This window comes from Mobula hypostoma, chromosome 4 (genome assembly GCF_963921235.1).
Source record: "Mobula hypostoma chromosome 4, sMobHyp1.1, whole genome shotgun sequence".
Lineage (NCBI taxonomy): Eukaryota > Metazoa > Chordata > Chondrichthyes > Myliobatiformes > Myliobatidae > Mobula > Mobula hypostoma.
In genome coordinates this window covers 41,898,347-41,918,126 of record NC_086100.1, presented here as the reverse complement: position 1 = coordinate 41,918,126, position 19,780 = coordinate 41,898,347, and the positions used below count along the sequence as shown (strand labels likewise).

Sequence of the window (19,780 nt, the reverse complement as noted above, 5' to 3'; positions counted from 1 at the left end):
AGGATTTTGCATCCGAAACATCACCACTCTTGATTTTCTTTCCAATTAAATTAAGAACAGAAGAAACTTAAGAAAGAGAGGCAGAAGGCTTCTCTGCTCCATCGAATCTCTAATTAATCATCATCTCCAATTCCTCCCAAATCCGAAAACTGTCATTCTGATCCAGGGAAGCCCTCTGAGGCAGAGAATTTATAACCTTTTGAACAATAAACCTTTCCTCATCTAAATGCTAAATGGCTATCTTCTCATCCTCGGATTGTGCTGATCGCATTCTATATGCAGTATCTGGAGGAAATATCTGTTGGCATCTACCCCATCTATTTCTTGTAAAATGTATAATGTAAAGAAAATCTACTATATGTTCCTTCTTGCCCAAATTTTCTCCATCCCTTCTGCCTGGCTGGTAAAGATGAAAAATCCTTTAGTTAATGGCAAGTTTTGTGGTGCTGCAAAAGTTGACGAGTTTATGGCTAGATTCCATTTCACTTCTTTCTGGAAGTTTTGAAGAAAAATCTGTGTTGTTTTTTCTTTATTTTAATTTCTAAACATTATTGCATCTAATATTTAAGATATTTTTATTAAAATTTCCAATTTCCTGTAGCTACAATATTTTGCCTTTGTGTCATGTAAAGATGGGATTAATAACATTTAAGAAAAATTGATTATGTTATGAATATTTTCGATTTGTTAGTGGTGTAACTTTAGATGAATTTTGCTAATGCTTGAGAAAGAATGGCATTGCAGTCGTGAAAAAGTTACCTTTATGTCAAAAGGATTAAATGGTGGTTAATTGGCAGGTGTTACTTAACCCTAAAATTTGTCACACGAGATGTTTGGTCTTTTATTAATCCATAATATTATATCTTCCCTTGCAGGCAAAATGACTATATGGCTGCATTCAACAGTAGGCCCAAGATCCCAAGGACTCCAGATATATCTACAAGTCCACGGAAAGTCAAAACTCAAACAATTGTCCCTCAGTTTTCTCAGTCTGGCCCTCAGCAAACAAGTCGTCCAAGTTCTGCTGGGTCGTCTAATAGAAGCAGACAGAGTAAGTGATTTAAAGCAGAGAAGCTTAAAGGTTCTATGTATTCTCACAATTTCCTATCCAAAATGTTCTGTTAGACACTGCATCATAGTGTGCTGAGATGTAGATTAGAGTCACTGATTCTTTCATGATGAATAGCATGATAATCAGCACTAAATACAGTGACCTGCAGAGAGCTGGAGAACGGCAGGTTCAATTTCAGCCTGGTGAGTTAGCAGGATTGGTCCATTATGGCCAAAATGCCCATCTGAGCTGGTCTCACTTGCCTGCATTGGGCCCATATCCCAATAAACCTTTTCTGTCCATGTACCTGTCCAAATGTCTTTTAAGCATTGATATTGTACCTGCTTCAACCACTTCCTCTGGCAGCTTATCCTATACACGCATCACACTCTGCGTGAAAAAGTTGCCCCTCAGGTTCGCTTTGAATCTTTCCCTTCTCACCTTAAACCTATGCCCTCCAGTTTCAGAATTCCCAACCTTGGGGAAAAATTATTATTGATGCTCCTCATGACTTTATTAATCTCTATAAGGTTACCTCAGCCTCAAAAACCCCAGTCTGTCCAGATTCTCTTTGTAATTCAAACTCTCCAGTACCAGTAACAGCCTGGTAAAGTTTTTCTACACCCTCTCCATCTCAACGATATGTTTCGTATAGCTAGGTGACCCAGGTAGATTGAGCCATAAAGAGAGTCTTTGGCACACTGGTCCCCACAAATCAAAGTACTGAGTCCAGGAGTTGGGACACCACACCAAAGTTGGCAAGGCCTAATTTGGAGTATTGTGTACAGTTCTGGTCATGTACCTACAAGAAAGATATCAATAGGATTAAAAGACTGCAGAGAAAAATTACAAAGATGTTGCCAGAATTTGAGGACCTCAGTTGCAGGGAAAATTTGTATAGGTTAGGACTGTATTCCCTGGAGCATAGGAGAATCGGGTGAGATTTGATACAGGTATACAAAATTATGAGGGGTATAGATAGTCATAAAGAAGTACTGCAAAATAAACAGGCCCTTTGGCTCATCTAGTCCATGCCTAAACCATTTAAATTACCTATTCCAATCGATCTGCACTGAGACCATGGCCCTCCATACCGCTACCATTCATATAGCTAAACAATCTTCTAAAACACGTTGAAATCAAGGCATGCACCACTTGTGCTGGCAGCTCATTCCATACTCTCTTGACCCTTTGAGTGAAGTAGTTTCTCCTCATGTCCCCTTTAAAATTTTCACCTTTCACTCTTAACCCAAGACCTCTGGTTGTAGTCCCACCCAGCCTCAGTGGAAAAACCACCATCAATGCTGGCCTCACCCACATCTCTTCCATTTCACACACGTCTGCCCTCACCCCATCCTCTTGCCACCCTGCCAGAGTTCCTTTTATCCTCACCTACCACCCCAGTAACCTCTGCATCAAACGCATAATTCTCTAACTTCTGCCATCTCCAACGGGATCCCACCACCGAGTACATCTTTCCCTCCCCCTACTTTCTGCAGGGATTGCTCTGTACACAATTCCCTTAACCCATGACCTCTGGTTGTAGTCCCACCCAACCTCAATGGAAAAAGCCTGCTTGCCTTTACCCTATCTGTACCCCTTATAACTTTGTATACCTCTATCAAATCTCCTCTCAATCTTCTACATTCTACATAAGATATCGCCAAGACGGATCGATGTTTGACCTGAGACACCGTGCTGCAAAGACCTAAAGGTTGAGGAGGCTCATCACTGAAGCTGTTTGCTGATGACTGTGCCCTCATGGCCCACCAGCAGAACCACCTGCAGACGATTGTCGACAGGTTCTCCGCAGCCTCAAAGCTGTTTGGCCTGACAATTAGCCTCGGTAAGACAGAACTTCTCCTACAACCTGCAGCAAACAGCCACCCTCCCTCAGCCATGCGTCACCATCGATGGCACTGTCCTGAAGAATGTGGAGAGCTTCAAGTATCTAGGAAGCACCACCTCCAGTGCCGGATCCCTTGACAAAGAGATCATAGCAAGGATCCAGAAAGCCAGCCAGGCACTCAGGAAACTCCGTGTCAAAGCTCTGGAGCACAAGGACATTCAGATTTCAACCAGACTCAAGGTGTGCAAGGCTGTGGGCCTCACCTCTCTCCTGTATGGCTGCAAAACCTGGACCCTGTACTGCAGGCACATCAAACAGCTGGAGCAGTTTCACATGCTCTCTCTGTGGTCAGTCATGAGGATTCAATGGCAGGACTGAATCACCAACCAGGAAGTCCTTGACAGAGCCAACAGCACAAGCATTGAGGCAAGGATCCTCCAGGCCCAGCTACGCTGGACTGGCCATATAATCCGCATGGGTGAAACAAGAATCCCCAGGCTGCTGCTATACAGTGAGCTTGAGCATGGCAGTTGCAATCAGGGCCGCCCCAAAAAAAGATTCAAAGACAATCTGAAATCGTACATCAAATGGGCAGACCTCCAGCCTCAACAACTTGAGGAGTCCACAGCCAACAGGGCTGTGTGGTGCACCTGACCAGAAAATCTGCATCTGACTTTGAGGATGACCGAAATCAGCGCCTTGCAGCAGCATGAGACTGACACCACAAAGCTGTGTATGCACCTGTTCTAACAACCGTTATTCCATGTCCAACCTGCAACCGCATGTGTGCTTCGGCCTTTGGCCTCTGAAGCCACATGTGTATCCACAGATGACTGCACAATGTTTAGTCTTCCCCAGACACAGAGAGACAACCACCACCCCTTATAATTTTGTAAACCTCTATCAAATCCCCTCTCAATCTCCTACATTCTAAGGAATACAGTCCTAACCTATTCAATCTTTCTTTATAACTCAGGTCCTCTAGAACTGGCAACATCCTTGTAAATTTTCTTTGTACTCTTTCAACCTTGTTTACATCTTTCCTGTAGGTAGGCAACCAAAACTCTGCACAATACTGCAAATTAGGCCTCACCAACATCTTATACAACTTCAACACAATATCCTATCTCTTGTACTCAACACTTTGATTTATGAAGGCCAGTATGCTAAAAGCTTTCTTTACAACCCATCTACATGTGATGCCACTTTCAACAAATTATGGACCTGTGTTCCTATATCCCTTTGTTCTACCACACTTCTCAGTGCCCTACCGTTTACTGTGTAAGACCCACCCTGGTTGATCCTACCAAAATGCAAAACCTCACAATTGCCTGCATTAAATTCCATCTGCCATTTTCCAGCTGATGCAAATCTCTCTGCAAGCCATGGTAGCTTTCCTCGCTGTCCACTACACCCCCAAATTTGGTAGTATCACCTGCAAATTTGCTGATCCAGTTAACCACATTATCATCCAGGTCATTCATATAAATGACAACAAAGGACCCAGCATCGATCTCTGGGGTACACCACTAGTCACAGGCCTCCAGGAAGAGAGGCAACCCTTTGCTACCACTCTCTGGCTTTTCCCACAAAGCCAATATTTAATCCAATTTACTACTTCATCTTGAATGTCGAGCAACTGAACCTTCTTGACCTCCCATGCGGGACCTTGTCAAATGCCTCGCTAATGTCCATGCAGACAGATCCACTATCTTGCCTTCATCCACTTTCCCGGTAACCTCCTTGTGAAACTCTATAAGATTGACTAGATGTGGCCTACCGTGCACAAAGCCATGCTGACCATCATGAATCAGTCCATATCTATCCAAATACTCATATATATCCAGTCCCTTAAAATACCTTACAATAACTTTTCTGCAACTGATGTCAGACTCACTGACCTATAATTTCTTGGTTTATATTTAGAACCTTTTTTAAACAGTGGAACAACTTTGCCTATCCTCCAATCCTCTGTTACCTCCCCTGTCACTAGGGACGATTTAAATATCTCTGCTAGGACCCCAGTAATTTCTGCACTTGTCCTCCGTTGGTCTGAGGGAACATCTTGTCAGGCTCTGGGGATTTATCCACCCTGATTTGCCTCAGGGTAGCAAACACCTCCTCCTCTGTAATCTGTACAGGGTCCATGAAGTTGATGCCACTTTGCCTCACTTGTATAGACTTCTTCTTCTTCTGAGTAAATACAGATGCAAAGTTATCTTAAGATCTCCCCTATCTGTTTTGTTGTCTCACATGAATTATCATTCTGGCCTTCCAGAGGACCAGTTTTGTCCACTGCAATCTTTTTGCTCTTAACATATCTGTAGAATCCCTTAGGATTGTCCTTCACCTTGTCTGCTAGAACAACTTCATGCCTCCTTTTAAGTGTGAACGGTAAAATATTTAAGGGTAACATGAAGGATAACTTCTTCATCCAGAGGGTGGGTGAGTGTGAAACGAGCTCCCGGCAGAAGTGAATGTGCATTCAGTTTCAACATTTAAGAGAAGTTTGGATTAGTACAACTTCTAATTGTATTAATTAGAAGCGGTATGGAGGGCAATGGACCAAGTGCGGGTCAATGAGACTAGGCAGAATAATAATTCATCATGGACTAGATGAGCCACCCACCTTACCTGGCCACACCTATCACCTGCCAGCTCGTACTTCTTGTCCCTCCCCCACCTACTTATTCTGACTTGCGCCCCCTTCCTTTCCAGCCTGATAATGGCAAGGGGAGAGAGAGAGAGAGAGAGAGAGAGAGTGGAAGGGAGAAGGGGAGAGAGTTTGGAAAGGGAGTGAGAGAAAGGCAAGGGGAGGGGGGAAGAGACAGAGCCAGAGGGAGAAGGAATTTGCACTGAAAATACAGAGAAGTGAAAGGATATTGTGCCCAATTCAGAAAGAAGTAACATTGTGTTTGGAGATGAGCCAGATCATGCCCGTGTAAAATTCTAAGCAGCATTCCACCAAGATTACACAAGACCTCTCAAATTCTTGCCAAGGGACTTCGAACTTTCAGAGCCGACACTGATCCTGAGATGTGTCGCGGGAGGAGGAGGTGATGGACAGGAGAGATATCGCTGTGCTCAGTGAGGTCCCTCCAGGTGAGTGGAAGGAAGATCTCTGCACAGCCCAGGTTACACTCATTGACAGAAATTATGGGAGATGTGGGCATCAGACCTCATCCCACACTCGCCATGTATGCTGGTTTTGGGGGGAGGGTGGTGCATGGTGTGTTGATTGAGCAGACTGCTCTGTCCTGGACGGTGGCGAGCTTTGAGGGTCGTTGGAGCTACCCTCACCCAGGCAAGTGGAGAGTGTTCCAACACACTCAATAGTCTGAACTGACTTTATTGTTTTACACACACACACAACATGCTGTATGTGCACAGGTTTCAATAGAGAACTTAATTGCAGCAGCATGGCAGGCATATTGGATCCTACAAGCAGTGTTTGCAAGAAAATAGATACTTCATTTATCCCAAAGGATACAGTGTCACAGGGCATTATGTCAGTGGTGTTTCCTACACAACTCCCTTGTCCATTCGTCCCCCCCATCCCTCCCCACTGATCTCCCTCCTGGCACTTATCCATGTAAGCGGAACAAGTGCTACACATGCCCTTACACTTCCTCCCTTACCACCATTCAGGGCCCCAAACAGTCCTTCCAGGTGAGGCAACACTTCACCTGTGAGTCGACTGGGGTGATATACTGCGTCCGGTGCTCCCGATGTGGCCTTTTATATATTGGCGAGACCCGACGCAGACTGGGAGACCGCTTTGCTGAACATCTACGCTCTGTCCGCCAGAGAAAGCAGGATCTCCCAGTGGCCACACATTTTAATTCCACATCCCATTCCCATTCTGACATGTCTATCCACGGCCTCCTCTACTGTAAAGATGAAGCCACACTCAGGTTGGAGGAACAACACCTTGTATTCCGTCTGGGTAGCCTCAAACCTGATGGCATGAACATTGACTTCTCTAACTTCCGCTAGGCCCCACCTCCCCCTCGTACCCCATCTGTTACTTATTTTTATGCACACATTCTTTCTCTCACTCTCCTTTTTTTCCCTCTGTCCCTCTGAATATACCTCTTGCCCATCCTCTGGGTCCCCCCCCCTTGTCTTTCTTCCCGGACCTCCTGTCCCATGATCCTCTCGTATCCCTTTTGCCTATCACCTGTCCAGCTCTCGGCTCTATCCCTCCCCCTCCTGTCTTCTCCTATCATTTTGCATCTCCCCCCCCCCTCCAGCTTTCAAATCCCTTACTCACTCTTCCTTCAGTTAGTCCTGACGAAGGGTCTCGGCCGGAAACGTCGACTGTACCTCTTCCTAGAGATGCTGCCTGGCCTGCTGCATTCACCAGCAACTTTGATGTGTGTTGCTTGTGTTTCCTGTTCAATGTTTTCATTGTCTAATTGAAGCTTTCAGAGGGAAATGTGATGCTGTAAAAATTAACATGGTAATTGGAATAAAATAGCCCATTAAATTTTAAGTTTTTGTTGTACTTTTACTTTCTGGTCTTCTTTTGAAACCCTTGAATACCAAAAAGGCTGTTCAAGAGAGTTCAGATTTATGAAGACTAAATGTTATTCCTGAGCAGCGTAAAATGGTGTTGAATAACATTCAAAGGCTTAATCATTGTATCAGGTCATTGGTGGTAAAGAAATACGACACAAATGCATTTTCATCAAAATTGCGAAGTCGTCAGTTGGACTGTTCTTGTACATTATTTACTTCCCTGATGCTTAATTTTTACAGTTTATTTATAACTTTCATTACATTTCTGTGTGGTTCTTTTGGCGACATTCATAAATCCAAGGTAAGACATAAAAGGTAGATTCAAGACCAATTCAGGACTTAAGCACATAGATAAAGTAAAGGCATCCGTTAGTCTTGTGAGACCATGGATCTGCGCCTGGAAAGTCTTCACTCTCCAGGGCGCAGGCCTGGGCAAGGTTGTATGGAAGACCAGCAGTTGCCTATGCTGCAAGTTTCCCCTCTCCACGACACCAATGTTGTCCAAGGGAAGGGCATTAGGACCCATACAGCTTGGCACCAGTGTTGTCGCAGAGCAATGTGTGATTAAGTGCCTTGCTCAAGGACACAACATGTTGCCTTGGCTGGGGTTCAAACTCATGACCTTCAGGTCGCTAGTCCAATGCCTTAATCACTTGGCCACGTGCCCACACAAGCACATAGATATTAGTGCAACAAAATAACCAAGTCTGATCCAGAGACATACTGAATGAATTCAGTGAGCACTTGTGAAATCCAACACAAAGTGGTTCAAAGCACCAGCTGAGTTTGTAACTTTACTGAGGGGAGCTTTAATGTATTTTAGAGCTTCAAGGGTGTCAAAGGAGATTGAGACAAAAGTAATGGATGTATGATGAAGGTTAGGTAAATAATTTAAGTAAGAACTAGGCTGAAAACAGAATTGTCAGTGTCATTTCCAGTGAACAATCAGTGATCTTTGAAGCTAGTGTACCTACACTTTCCTCCCAAAAGTGAATGATTAATTGTAATCCTAAAAGCATTTCATATGACCAATTTACTACTCACACTTGCCCTCATGTACTTCAGATTCTAAGAATTTAATTTATCTGTCTTTTGGTTTACAACTTGCCTATTAAGTCAGCTTAGGCTGTTACAGACAAAGCAGTCTTGGGGAGCATTGATAAGACAGGGCTAATTCCTGCAGTTCTTGTATATTTTGATCCTTACCATAATGACAGGCAGTCACCCATCTCCTTAACAAACATTACTTTCTGCATACTGTACTGGAGGATTAGGAGGCCACCTGTTGTTCAACAGATTGTATTTTTGAGGCCTCATTCCTTGTCCCCTGTCTCTGCATTTTCTTGCATGATTTTTAAAAATCTTTGACATGCAGTTACTTGCACTTAACCCCAACTTGTTTGTTCCTTTTGTAGACAGCCAGTCATACAGGAAATAACAAATCTTTCCTCGGGAATCACCTGTTGAAGTTTCACAACATAGCCAATTTCCTGTAATGATCATGCTTATCAAATACTATCGACAGAGCTCAAGTTAGAAAATTCATTTGGAGAATGCAACACAATAGAAGGACTGTGCTGTAAAATTCTGCATGTGCATTTTTGTATAACATGACTGACAGAATACTTTGGAAATAATTTTTAAAGTGTAAATAAGAGTAATTTATTCTTTTGTTTTTATAGCACTTTCATGTGCTGGTGTTTTTATTTGTTTTAAATGTAAAGATCTTAGCCTCTGTTCTTGATAGCTTTAAACTTGTGTATTGCACATTTATAATAGTAATTCTTTTGCGAAATCTTGTATTTTGCCATATTGTTTGATTCTGAAATAATTAAAATATTGCTTTGAAAACATAAAAGAATGGTCATTTGTCTGAAATAAGAACTGTATTAGTGCAAAAACTGGTTTTGAAAAATGTGCTCATGTATCTATAGTGTTTTATATGTGATGTAATGAACTGTGTTTTATCAATGAGAAATAAAATCTGACATCAATTGTCTCATTTTGACTTGTTGAGGATATCAATAGAAAATTTACTTAATTATCACAATTCCTATATATACTTAGCTAAGGATATTAATCCCAAACACAGAATAAACCTCACTTCATTCTATCAATATGAAATTTTGATGGTGTGGATTTAAGGTTCGTCCATTGTCGTCGATGAAGACCTCAACACCATTAGTACTTTTATTTTACGAGGTCGAGTTGCTAGCTCGACACTCAACCTGGCATGGATGGAAAGCGTGCCCAGGAGCGGCCTGACTGGATTTAAACTCGGGAACCTTCGCTCTGGAGTCCGGTGCTGATGTCACTGCGCCACTGGCCGGCTTGATGGCGTTGAGACTAGCGCATGATTTGGATTTTCCCAATTCCCATCTAGATCCAGTGGCAAGACAAGAGTTGAGACAGCTGGAGATGGGACTGGGCGCAGTGGATGACCAGGACGTCTTCTGTGTCTTGTCGTGCTCTACACGTTCCACGACGCTTGCAGAGACCGCCTTCTTGACCATTGGACCTTCCATTGGTCTCGTTTGCTCAATCCGCCGGCGTCTGTCTTCACATGCTGGGACAGACAACTCCCTATCTCACCGAGGGTTTGAGACCCATCGGCTACCTTCACCTGGTTTAGCTGGCTTGTCAAAGCCGTTGCCTGGAGTGTGGCCGCTTTTGCATGCAAACAGCTACGAAGAGCTACAAGTGAGAGCCGAGTGCCAGGTGGGGACCAAAGGTGGACTAACTGCCTTGAAAAGGACGGGACATGTTCCCCCACCAGAGGTGCTACCCCTCCCTGACACCCCATACACCCTTTATTCATTAGTCTCACAGCCTTTCTGATTTCCTACTTCTTAACCAGGTCCTCAACTCTCTCAAAAGCCAAGGTTTCCTAAACCTGGTATCCTTGTCCTTGCTTTGTATTCTGACAGGAATATACAAACTCTGTACTCTCAAAATTTCACTTTTGAAGGCCTCCCATTTACCAAGTACACTTTTGCCAGAAAATAGCCTGCCCCAATCCACACTTGCCAGGTCATTTCAGATACCATCAAAGTTGGTCTTTCTCCAATTTAGAATCTCAACCGAGGATCAGACCCATTCTGTTTGATAACTACCTCAAAGCTAATGGCATTAAGGTCACTAGAAGCAAAGTGTTCCCCTACACAAACCTCTAGCTTCCTTTGACTACACAATATCATAGTTTACTATATGTGTTTCTAATTCAATTTGATGTAAATGTTTGTATCTTTGTTTAGTATTCTGTATTTTAAATGAATTTTTGCTCTCTGAGAATTGGGTTTTTCTTGATAAACCTAGGGACCTTACATTTACCAGAGATCTGGTAAATCACTTTGACCTGGTTCCCATTGCTTGTAGGGAAGTGCTAATCACAAAAACTTTGTGGGAAACATTACTTGTTAACTACAAATTCTGTGCCAATAGATTTCCTAATAGGCAATGCTATTACTTAAAATATGTCAAGTTACAGTGTTGTTAATAGTTGTTCCTTTAAGATTATCAAAGCACTAAGTGAGGCACTTGGCATCTAGACTCTTGGCCATTCTTCCAGGGTTGTTGTTGAGTAATCCTTCTCAATCACATGATGTAGAACATACCATGCTTGTAAATATGAAAGTATCATGCAAGTCAGGACATGCAAATAAACACAACCCCCCTGCCCCCTCCTCCCCCAAGGTTCAGTCTCTCATTGGAATTCCTAAGGCACGGCTTCTTAATAGAAGCAATTGCTTCAAGTTGAGGGCTGATTTGGGACAGCTTTGCTTTTGATAAATGAAACCAGGTAACTCAGTTCCCTGACAGATGATGACACAATTAACTTTTTTCATTCATGGCTACAATAGCATGAGTATTAACAGTAGTTCAGTCACATTTTTATTTTTCACATGTGAAAATAGGCTTCTAACTTACAGCCCAAAATTCCTACAGTTTCACTTTACAAAGGTAATTCAATGGCTATTTATCAAACCCTGGCCAATTCTCCATGTGACATACACCGCCATTTCAGTTCATCAAGTATATGTCAGCTCACAGAGAAATGTTATTCTCCTTCTTGCTCTGTAATCTATTCTCCTTAGCGGCATCTCCACTCCTCGATTCTACTGTTCCCCTACAGATCAGAAGAAATTTACGATAGCCAATTAATGTGTCAGTCTGGGATGTGGGAGGCAACTGGAGTATTTGGAAAATCTACACGGTCATAGGGAGAACATGCAAACTCTATTCGCCCTCTGACAACACCAAGGGTTAAGGATTCAGCCAAGTGTAAGGCAGCAGTTCTGCCAGCTGCACCATTGTGATATTTATCTTGTCGACAGGGTGATGGGCAGTGTATCATTTCAGGATTGGGAAAGAGATAAATGGAAAATAAGTTGCACTGGGCCAAGATAAAAGGGATGATGTTCAGTTTGCCGAGGCGAGTCTGCTGTTAAAGCAATCGAGTTGGTAGATTAATTGGGGAAGACAGATAAAGACAAACAAGGGGACAGGTAAACACTGTAGAGTGCAGCTCAGAGCTGTTGAAACACAAGACCAAAAGCAGAATGGTGGAAAAGCCAATCAGTTGTATGGAAAGAAAAAAAGTTAATATTACACTGATGTTTAACTTCATAGTAGGACTGGATAGTGCAGAGACAATGAAACAAATTATATGGAATTCATGTCGATATCGATCCCCAAAACTATAATGTGTCCAATTGGAAGATGTGGTACCTTACCTCAAGCTACCATTAGGGCAGTACAGAAAGCTGTGGATAGCTTGGTCAGAAGAGGAATAGATTACAGAATTAAAGTGACAGCAGAATCAACTCACACCTGGCCCCATTCACAGCAGAGAGGGTAATAGAATATTGCAGATAACTTTCAACTGTGCTGTACAACAGTTTCTAATGATGGAATTACATATTTGGAAAACATCAATATTTGGACATTTTAACAACAATGGTCCAATCCACAGCATTAGGAAGCAAAGTTGAAAAGACTCTGGTTCAATGCTGTATTTTCATATTTTAGAACAAACACATGTTATTAGTAATAGGCTCCTGGACAGATGTCTCTCAGTCCATATGAGATAAAACATTTTTGATCTACTCAAGACAAGAGTCTGGAAGGTAATAATGAAAATGGAATCCACGTTGGTAAATCTAAAGTCACAGAAAGGGTGGATGGGTTAAGCTCTTTTCTACCATATTAAGATTCTCCAACACCATTAGTCTCAGCCCTTGCCCCAGTTCATTTGCTCACAAATCCTTCCACCACACCTTTGCTGGATGAAATCTGATTGTTCTTGCTTTTACTGCCACCTCTATCCTTAAATATAAAATCAACTAAATTCTGCTAGCCATGTAGCAACTCAAACCCATCACTCCATGCTAACTTAATTCTCAGTCCAGTAAAAGTTCATTCCTAATCTTCACAAACTTCCAGGGAAGTGGGTACACTGCTGTGGCTTCTTCATCATTGCACTTGCATGCTGGGCCTAGGACAGATCCTTCCCATCCTCATTCTTAAATCTTAACAAGACCTGGTCCTTCTCTTCCGATCCTTAAGTTCAATAATCTCTCCCAAAGTTCTACAGACTCTGCATTCCTTCGTCTCTGACCCCATTTGTCATCACTAGTCCATTGCTGGGCACAGTTCGCATCAACCACCCTCCTTTAATATATTCCATAAAATCATTCTCCTCGACCAAGTATTTGAAAATCTTTTCTAAAATCTTCACAGAAAGTTCATTATCAACCTTGTGAAGCAATCTGTGGCTCTTTACCACTTTAAAAATGTCATCTAATTGTAAATTTCTGCTGAGATGCTTTGAATGGTAGAAAGTCTATTCCAGCCACCAGACTTTTTAAAGAAAGGATCCACAACTAATTGTCAATGAAGTAACAAACAGAATAGGTTTTCCCCATTTAGTAAAACATTAATATTTCAATTCAAGTTACCCAAAGGGGCTTTTTAAAAAAAAACAGAGCTTAGATAAAGGTAATGATCTTTGTTGTCAGTATGGTAATCATTGAAAATAAAAATAAAGTGTTATTTTATTGGGAGGTAGTATCAATATTTCTACAAAGTTATAAACAATCCTTCCCTAGTTGCCTACACCGCGCTGTATCGCTAAATAAATAATAAAATAAGGCCTTGGCAAATGAAAGCATTCTTTCATAAATCTTGCAGATTGTATCTCATCTTTCTTTGCTACAATCTCAGGAATTTTTGCCACTTACATGCTTGCTTTGTCTGCTTTCTGTTGGTACATACTGTTTTCTTCATGTAACAATGAGGATCAATTTCTTTGTACAAGCCTTGATCCCAATTCCTTTTTCCAAGAATATGAATATTAAGGTCCAATCTTCAGCATTGGACAACAAAGTTAAAATCACTAATTACATTGTATATCTTAATCCTTTACAGGAAATTTTGTGTAATTAGTAATAGTCTGCTGGACAGAAAGTACCTCAGTCCATGTGAGATAAACCGGGAGAGAGAATCGGGAAGGCAGCAGTCAACAAAGAATTGGTAAACAAATGACTACACTTTCACATAATTTGGGTATTTCTGACTCTTCCTAAATTCCCCCGAACCAAGAAGAATCCACATCAGTAGATCTGAAGTCATATACAAGCAAGATAGATTAAGGTGTTTTAAATCATATCATAATTCTTCAACACCATTGGTGGAATTCAAACTCATAGCTATGGATCAATAATACATTAAACATGACGCTAGATAAGGGCCATGCAATCCCAAATGGAGTAAATTACATTTGGAATTATAATGCATCTTGCTCATTATTTGAAGAGCAGACCATTTACTTGAATACTAATCGGGCAACACCAAGATCACCAGGTTCCCTGCATGATGGAACTTGTGCATGGTGATGTTGACGGAGAATCATAGAATGAATCAATGAATGGCAACATGGCAGGAACTGTGGTTGTTGAGGGTTTCATAGAAGGAAATGACAGTCTAATAGGCTTAGAGCTTATCAACACAAACACTGACGGCTGATTCAAACAGATATCGACTGAGACCTTGAAAGGTGACTTGCCTTTCGCAATGGAAGGTAAACCTGGTAAGACAGGAACTGACGAAAGTCCAGATCCACAGCACCATCTTCCATCTGATTGATATCATGTGTTTGTGCTGCCAGCTGCCAAGGTGGAAGGTGCATGCAATGGATAGAATATTCAAAGGCTTTGGTAGAATTAGCTGCTCTCACAAACTCAGGAAATTCAGATATGAACTGAATAAATTATCAGAATAATTGATGACAAATGTTGAATAGGTTTTCCTGCTTGGTCAAGTTCTCTCCTTGGTCAAAACAGCGCATAATTTGTTGCGATGTCCTTCAGCAAGGATATGCAGCATAGAAATATCCATCCAAATCACACAATTCAGTGACAATTACAGACTGTGTTCAGGTAAGGAAGATTTTCTTAATTCTTGTGTTCTCAGTGTTGTGAGAATACAGTCAACCTGTGACCAAGCAGGCAAAAAAAATGCTGCTAGGTATTATGTGACATCAGAGATCCACCTTGCTACTTCAGACTCACAGCAATGTGGCTGGAACATAACCGTTTTTTGAAATGGAGAAAATACATCATCTATCCCTTTGCCTTCACAGATGCTGCCTGGCCCACTGAATTCCTTCATCAGTTTGCCTTTTGCTCCAGATTTCAGCATTTGCAGTCCCTTGTATATCCATTTTTGGAAATGATCTGACAAGACACCAAGGTGCATGGAACTGTTATAAAGCTTGCAAGTACCCCAATTACAAAAAAATGTAGCAATCAAAAGCAGTTTACTCATTCCTGTCATTACTCATACACATGTGATCTGGTCATGCAGAAACTTCAAAGGGGAAGGGGGAGGAGGTGTTGCTCACCATAATCACATTGGATTTTCTTTACAGACTTTTAAAGATAAAATACAATCTAATTATCTGATAGTTCAGTTAAAGTGATATTAGTATGATCAGGCTCAGTCCTTGAGAAGTTTTTTGTCTCTCTTCATCATATGCTGTGGTATTTAACCATCCCACTTGCTATACTTACTGAGGAGAGTATTGCTTCTCAGTATATTGTTTCATGCACTTTGTCTAAGTGTTTTATGTGCTTCATTCAGGCCCCTGTTTACCATAAAGATTGCACTCTTTGTATTCCAGTTATCCATCCAGGGACATTCCAGTAGCTTACTTGTTTCTCATCCCATACTGATGTAGATCTGATTTACTGGGTAAGATAGAAGTCCACTTTGGTCTGAGGCTATGTTTCACAGTATAACATACAAGTTAAATTCTTTTTAAAGTTACCTTAAATAGTGACCATATTGAAATTGCAGCAAAATCTCACTTGGTCCAGGAACACCACTGGGATTATGAAATGGGCCCAGCAGAGATTGCATTTTCTGAGTAAGCTTAAACAAGCATCACTCCCCACTAACATTTTAACTACATTCTACAGAGGCGTGGTTGAGAGTGTACTGACCTTTTGCATCACAACCTGGAACTCCAGCTGCAGTGCTGTCGACAAAAATGCCTTGCAGAGGGTGGTTAGGGGAGCAGAGAAGGTTATTGGGGACTCCCTACCTTCTGTCCAAGACCTCTTTCAGAGTCGATGCCTCCAGAAGACACGGTACATCATTAAAGACCCCTCACACCCTCTCCATGAACTGTTTGTTCTTCTGCCATCGGGCAAATGTTACAGGAGCATCAAAACTACAACCACAAGGCTACTAAACAGCTCCCTCCCACAGGCAGTCAGACTGCTAAATAGCTGCTCTACCTGACTCTGCTTTGGACACTTTTAACTTGCACTGGACACTTATAACTTGATTTTAACTGACATGTGGCTGTTGTGTTTTACTATTTATTGTTATGTTTATTATTTAGTGTTGCCTTTGTTATGTTATGATTGCACTGCTCCTGAGAAACGCTGTCTCATTCTGTCCTGCAGAGCTGATGTACGGTTAGAATGACAATAAAGTTTTTTGAATCTTGAATCTTGAATCTTGAAAAGCTCATCTGCGATTGATTCAAGTTTCAAGGTCATTCGTCAGTCCACAAGTGTAAAGGAGCCCAAAGTGATTGTTACTCCAGATCCAATGCAGCATAACAAAAAAAAAACACAACAAGCATAAAACACTATTCATATCAATACACAAGCTCAGCTTATATACAGTGTCTATAAAGTGTATTCACCCCCTTGAAGTTTTCATGTTTTATTGTTTTACAACATTTAATCACAGTGGATTTAATTTGGCTTTTTTGACACTGATCAACAGAAAAGACTCTTTTGTGTCAAAGTGAAAACAAATTTCTACAATGGGTCTAAATTTATTACAATCATTAAACACAAAATATCCAATTGCATAATTACTCACCCACTTCAAGAGAGTGTTTAGTCGATCCACCTTTGTCAGCAATTACAGCCTTGAGTCTGTGTGGATAGGTCTCTAACAGCTTTGCACATCTGGACACTGTAATTTTTCCCCATTCTTCTTTACAAAGCTACTTAAGCTCTGTCAGATTGCATGGGAATCATAAGCCCTTTTAAGTCCAGCCACAAATTCTTAGTTGGATGGAGGTCTGGACCCACTGCAGAACATTAACTTTGTTGTTTTTAAGACATTCCTCCATAGCTTTGGCTTTATATTTGGATTATTGTTTTGCAAGAAAACAAATCTTCTCCCAAATCGCAGTTCTCTTGCAAACTGCATCAGGTTTTCCTCCGGGATTTCTTTGTATTTTGCTGCATTCATTTACCCTCTACTTTCACAGGCCTTGCAGAGCCTGCTGCAGTGAAGCAGCTCCACATATGATGCAGCCACCACCATGCTTCACGGTAGGGATGGTGTGTTTTTGACGATGTGCAGTGTTTGGCTTACACTAAACATAGTGTTTAGTCTGATGGCCAGAAAGCTCAATTTTGGTGTCATCTTCTTCCAGCTGATTTCAGAGTCTCCCACATGCCTTCTGCAAACTCTAGCTGAGACTCGGCGCAAACTTTAGCTGAGACTTTGCGCAAACTTCCCAGTACTGTGACTTTAGAGATAGACTTTCTGATGCATTAAGGGACAGGCTTGTATGTGGCATGCATAGTGAAAGCACTCATAAGAGGCTATTATCTGAAGGAGACCTAATCTTAGAATGGATGTTGACTATCGCAATGTCATTAGAGACTGCAGCAAAGGATGCCTCAAGAAGAGGAAGTTAGAACGTGAAATGCACAAATTGTCCCTAAATGGTGCAAAAAGCCAAAAATGTTATTGATGTGGCAAATCATCTCTTTCTCTCTCTCTCTCTCGCTCTATATATATATATAGAGAGAGAGAGAGAGAGAGAGAGTCAGACAAAAAGCACAGCCAAAAAGAAAAACTACACTGAGTGAACAAAACTATGCATGTGCATAAAGTGACCAAATGTGAAACAGACAACACAGAAGCTGACGAAGATGAGCTGTCATGCTATTATTGGAAAACATTGCAACACTCCGTTTTCTAAGTGTTTATCTTAGTGTGTTTTTATTGCGCATCGTGTTTATTCAGGTGTTTACTATGCATTAAGTGTCTGTTATTGAGTGTGTAGGGATTACTATGGTATTTTGCTATGTAACTATTGATTCATTAGTTAGAATGAAACCTGTGTACTTTTGGCCTCTTGAGAAAGAAGAATTTAACCAAGTAGATTGATTCATTAGCTAGAGTAAAATTTACAGCAATATGCTAATGCAGTTAAGCGAGAAGGGGGGCTATAAAAATGCAGTGTGAGAGAGGCAGGCAGGCATACAGAGGCTAGCCCACTGTCTGTCTCAGCTTTGATTTGCAAATTAAAGTTTAAAATTTCTTGAAGAATCTTCGGCGTCTCCTTTGTCATTTGTAAAACCACAACAAAGCTGGCGTAGTTGGGCAGGATCGGGAAGCAATCCGTGGAAGAAGGAAATGGCAGATTGAGGGCGCTTCCTGGTCCCTGGGGGACCTCCACAGAGCTAACAGAGTTCAGGGTGCACCCAAACAGAGGTAAGCGCTTTTTAGCGACAACTTGGACTAAGAATTCAGTTGGTTTTTGGGGAGATCTCGGGGACTCAGAAGTGTGAAATAACTGCCGAAGGGTCTCTCCGATTCAAAGAATCTGGCAGAATTGAGGGTTAAAAGGAGGCTCGGAGGATTAATCAAGAACACTGCAGTGAGGGGGGTGAGTATGAATAAGGTAACGAGAAGTTAAGAAAAATTCCACGTGGTGTTGGTAAGTCCCTGTGTACACCGCTTTGTATGAGACGAAGGTCTGAACGGGCAGGGAAAGAAAGAAAAGGGAAAATCCTCGTGAATACCGCCTTAAGAAAAGTAAGGGTCTGAATAGACGAGGTGCAAAAAGAAGGTTCTGCGGATACGGCCCGAGAAAGGGGTCTGCACGGGCAGAACAGAATAGAAGATATGGATAGCTTAAGTAGATAATTTAGATGTGGGTGAGAAGGAACCATAAGGCTTGTTAGAGAAATAGGTCTAACCCGATAGTTAAATATGCTTTGCATATTTGGTTTCAATTCAGAAAATTTTTTGATCTTAATCAATTCGGGTTAGCGATTCCTATTTTAGGTAACATTTTTTCCTCCCTCTTTTACGGATCGCGCTTTTCAAACTTGGAAGACTAAGGGTATTTTACGGTTTTTGGATTTATTTTTAGATGGTTCCCTTATGTCTTTTGAACAATTATCTAATAAATATAACTTATCAAGAATACATTTTTTTAGATATTTACAAGTTAGAAATTTCCTAAGTACTATACTTTCTTCCTTTCCAATGCTTCCTCCTACATATATTTTAGATTCGATAATTAACCTCAATCCATGTCAGAAAGGTGCATCGGCTATGATTTATAATATTATTATGAAACTTAGGAAAGCTCCATTTGATAAGATTAGGGTAGATTGGGAACAGGAATTGGGGCTTACCATTTCTGTGGATGATTGGGGGCAGATTTTACAATTAGTTAATACTTCCTCTATTTGTGCTAAACATTCCCTAATTCAATTTAAAGTGGTTCATAGAGCACATATGTCCAAAGATAAGTTAGCGCGTTTTTACTCGCATATTAATCCTTTTTGTGATAGATGTTCGGGGCAGATAGCCTCTTTAACTCATATGTTTTGGTCTTGTCCTACTTTGGAAACTTTTTGGAGAGATATTTTTAATATTATTTCTAAGGTATTAAATATAGATATCTCTCCTCACCCTATTACTGCTATCTTTGGACTACCTAAAATTTCTAGTAATCTTTCCCCTTCAGCCCGTAGAATGATTGCATTTCTTACTTTAATGGCGAAAAGATGTATTTTACAACATTGGAA

The 19,780-nt window shown here is 41.3% G+C and overlaps 1 protein-coding gene across 9 annotated transcripts in view; it reads left to right on the top strand.

Moving 5' to 3' along the window:
* LOC134345281 (lisH domain-containing protein ARMC9) overlaps window positions 1-9,420 on the top strand; it is a 150,451-nt gene extending 141,031 nt beyond the window's left edge. For all 9 annotated transcript variants that reach the window (XM_063045701.1, XM_063045708.1, XM_063045706.1 and 6 more), the window contains 2 exons: window positions 876-1,051; window positions 8,837-9,420. In XM_063045701.1, the coding sequence (XP_062901771.1) occupies window positions 876-1,051; window positions 8,837-8,859 (199 nt within the window). In that variant the 3' untranslated portion in view covers window positions 8,860-9,420. The remainder of the gene's footprint in view (window positions 1-875; window positions 1,052-8,836) is intronic.
* The last annotated feature ends 10,360 nt before the right edge of the window (window positions 9,421-19,780 follow it).